This window comes from Cajanus cajan, chromosome 9, assembly GCF_000230855.2.
Source record: "Cajanus cajan strain Asha chromosome 9, NIPB_CcT2T_4, whole genome shotgun sequence".
NCBI classification, from domain to species: Eukaryota; Viridiplantae; Streptophyta; class Magnoliopsida; order Fabales; family Fabaceae; genus Cajanus; species Cajanus cajan.
Genome location: NC_138525.1, coordinates 54632173 through 54636154, shown reverse-complemented (window position 1 = coordinate 54636154; position 3982 = coordinate 54632173). Strand labels below are relative to the sequence as shown.

At 37.4% G+C, this 3982-nt stretch overlaps 1 protein-coding gene across 1 annotated transcript; it reads left to right on the top strand.

The window, feature by feature from the left end:
* Window positions 1–933: 933 nt before the first annotated feature.
* Window positions 934–2617, top strand: LOC109791505 (zinc-finger homeodomain protein 2). The gene has a single exon (XM_020350809.3). It carries the CDS (start codon window positions 1536–1538, stop codon window positions 2313–2315), a length of 780 nt encoding a protein of 259 aa, XP_020206398.2. The 5' UTR covers window positions 934–1535; the 3' UTR covers window positions 2316–2617.
* The last annotated feature ends 1365 nt before the right edge of the window (window positions 2618–3982 follow it).

Sequence of the window (3982 nt, the reverse complement as noted above, 5' to 3'; positions counted from 1 at the left end):
AACATTCACTATGATCATCTTTCACAATTGAAAACGTGTATTCCAGAATACCATAAACTACAATAAACAAACCCTATCCCCCACAAACATGCTTCCTTCCTTTGTGCCGAAATAGAATTGTTGAGAACCACCATCCTCTTGAACATCATGATTATAGATAACATTAATTCATGATTCTATAACTTTGGTTGAGTAGCACTAATTCTGAGAAATATATATATATATATATATATAAAGAAGAATGACATGCCTCATCAAAATGATAGTTTTGAGAGAGAAAAAAACTCAATTCGTAGCAGTCCAGAACTGCGTCCAGAAAGCAAAAATGAATTTCCATCTGAACGCCACATATTATATTTTCAGCTTTGATGTGGGATTCGCCCGTTTCTAGAAGGTTTAGGTGGCTTTTATGAGATACTAGGTTTTGACATGGGTGAACATGGATCTTTAACACAATGTTAAACGATAATGGAGACAGTAAGACAAAACACAGAACTGAAAATAAAAAAGTAAAAGGATGAAAATGAATAAATTAGAAAAGAAAAACATAAAATTAAATTAAATTTAGATATATAAAATAGTTGAAGCTGAGAACTTGATTAAGAAGTTATGAAAAAATGGTGGGTTGATGATGAGTTTTAGGATATGTGAATGTAGAATTAAGGGGTGTGGGAAAATGAAAATGAATAAAATGGTGATTTTATGATTTGAGAGAGAGGAAATTAAAAGAGAGAGAAGTGAGTTAGGGTAATGTTGGAAAGCAAAGAGAGAGAAGTGAGGTTAAGGGTAATGGAATAATAAAGATGGTGTGACGTCAGGTGCTGTCGGAGAAGGAGGGCACGTAGGCAGCTCCCATAAATGCAGACAGATAAATTCGTCGGATGTGAAGTCCGTGTCCTAAGTAAAATTTTGATGGTTTCATTTTGTGCTCCCAATTCTTAAACTTCTCCTCCTTGCACAGGCACAGACACTCGTATCCTTTTCCCCTTTCCCACCAACCACATTATTCCCTCTCTTTCTAATTACCCTTTTTCCACCCTCATGCATTTTACATTAAAAAAGACACAGGCTTGTACACAAATGGGTGTTAAAGTAAAAAAGTAAATGTCTGAGCAACCATGGTACAGGTGTTAATTATGTAATGGCAACTATTTCAATTTTCAAACCCTTTTCTCAGTGAAACACCACACCGCTTATTCATGACCACATCCTCTTCCCATCTCTTATCTTCAACACTACAATAATAACATTTTATTAAATAATTACCCATATTCAATATAAATATAAACACAATCTTACTTAGCTTAGTTATTATCTTTCTATCCCAGTCAAACTTCCTTGCCTCACCTCATCTCACATCTACAACAAACAATACAATACATCTTCAACTTCAACTTTCTCCACCTTCTCTCAATTTCCCAAACCCTAATACACAACCAAAATTCAACTAAAAACGAATTAAAAAGGGCAATATTCATTTTTCCACCATTTTTTCTTTTTCTTTTTCTTTTTTTAGGACAAAAGTGGAGAGCGATATGGAATTCGACGACCAAGAGGAGCAGGACGAGGAAATGGGCATGCCGGAGCCGCCGCATCCCCCGCCGCCGCCCAGTTACGACTCGGTCGGGAACTCCGCCAGGTCCAAAATCGGCGCCGCCGAGGGGCGGAAAGGCGCGTTCGGCGCGGCGGCCGTGCGGTACCGAGAATGCCAGAAGAACCACGCCGTGAGCTTCGGCGGCCACGCCGTCGACGGCTGCTGCGAGTTCATGGCGGCCGGAGAGGACGGCACGCTGGAGGCCGTGATTTGCGCCGCCTGCAACTGCCACCGGAATTTCCACCGCAAGGAGATGGACGGCGAGATGAGCTCCTTCCACCACCGCCAGCCGCCGCCGCCGCCGCTGCACCACCACCATCAATTCTCCCCGTACTACCACCACCGCATCCCGCAGCATCCCCCCGGCGCCGGCTACCTCCACCACCACCTGGCCACTCCGCCGATGGCGCAGCACCGGCCTCTGGCCCTCCCGGCGGCGGCCTCCGGCGGCGGACTGAGCCGCGACGAAGAAGACATGTCGAATCCGAGCAGCAGCGGCGGCGGAGGTGGCGGCGGAGGAGGATCGAAGAAACGGTTCCGAACGAAGTTCACGCAGGAACAGAAGGATAAGATGCTGGCATTCGCGGAACAACTCGGTTGGAGAATCCAGAAGCACGACGAATCTGCTGTGGAACAGTTCTGCGCTGAGACTAATGTGAAGCGAAACGTTCTCAAAGTTTGGATGCACAATAACAAGAACACTCTCGGTAAGAAACCCTAATTTCCGAGAGAGAGTGCTGTGTGTGAAGGTAAACACTGATCATTGTAATCTCAAATTGAATTAATGGAGATGAAGCTAGGGTTCTTCTTCCTTTTCAGTTTATTCTAGTCTTGGCAATTCAGGTAAGGACTAAGGACCATGGAGTGATTAATTAATTAAAGTGCGTGATTAGGTTTACATGTACTATTATTGTACATTAATTGCCAATTAATTCTCCTTCATTAGTTTGTCTGTAAAGAGATCGATCCAGACCGAATAAAGACAAGGTAACCAAGATTATTATGTTTTCCATTATTATATAACCACGTGATGCATGCTTAATGACCTTAATTCGACGTCTAAGACATGCACCTTTTTTTAATTTCATTTCTTCCTGCTATTAACATCTCATACTCAATACTCTTAGGTGAGTGAGTGACAGTGATTTGTTAGTGTAAAAGATGATGTACCTACTACCTAGTCTGAAAATTGTTCTTCCATCATGTTGTGTGTCTCTAGAAAAAATTAAAAAATTAAAATGGTGTTATATTGATTCAGAGGTTTCAATGATTCAATCCCATTGTCGTAGTGGGTGTGAAAAGCGAGAAAGTAATGGAAGAATGGGAGTGGGTGGGTATTCACGCGGCATGATCGTACAGTGTTTGCTTGTCGGGTCATGCACAGATTACAGACTTGCAGAACAGAACAGAAGTGCAGAACCCCCACTCCCCACTCCTTACTCCTTTCTCCTTACTCCTTTCTCCTTTCTCCTTTCTCCTTTCTCCTTTCTCCGTTACCATTCATACATCTTAATTCTTAAACCTCCCAATATATATATTATTAACACAAAAACATGTTTTCTAGTTTTTAGTTTTCATATTTTCAAGGGTTTTTTTTTTAATAACAACTTTTAACTATGAGTTAATCATCCATACACTATCCGTGTAAATTACATTGATAACTAATCATGCATATTTTTTAAATTATTTTATTTTATTTTTATTTGATTAAATAAGTAAATAACATGACAATATTAAAAGATTTGATTGATTGCCAGTGTAAAAAAAATTTATACTAATTATCGATGATTAACTCTTTAACTATTATATGATACATCACATTTAATACAATTCTTAACATGCATCTACACAATTTTTTTTACATAATCCATATAATATTCTAATATTAAAAATTAAGAATTAAATTATGAGCATCGGATGAATTTTATTTATCAAATATTATTTTAATACAGTAAAAAATTGGATTTAGAAATATCATTTATCTCAAATATTATAGTCAAAAGAAAAAATTACATTAGAGATGAACAAATAAATTTTCAGACACAAATTTAGCATCGGTAAATCAATGCATACTATCAACCTATAACATGATAAGAAAATAAATAAATCAATGAATTTGTTTATATATATATATATATATATATAACCAAATTAAATTAAATTAATTATACTTTAATATTTTATAATTAAAAGTTTAGGTGTTAACTTATACTGCATTCTTAAGCGTTTTTAGGCTATTTTGCTTTATACACGATACATTGTAAAAAAAAAATTGCTATTAAAATTTAGATAAATTTATTGTTGGTAAAATGTAAGGTTTATTCAAGTTGAGCCAAATATGAATTTAGTTTATCAAATTGTTAACTTTTAGTTTGAACGAAAAAGTTA

Coding starts and splice junctions, on each gene's coding strand:
- LOC109791505 (XM_020350809.3), top strand. CDS start 1,536: ATGGAATTCGACGACCAAGAGGAGCAGGACGAGGAAATGGGCATGCCG.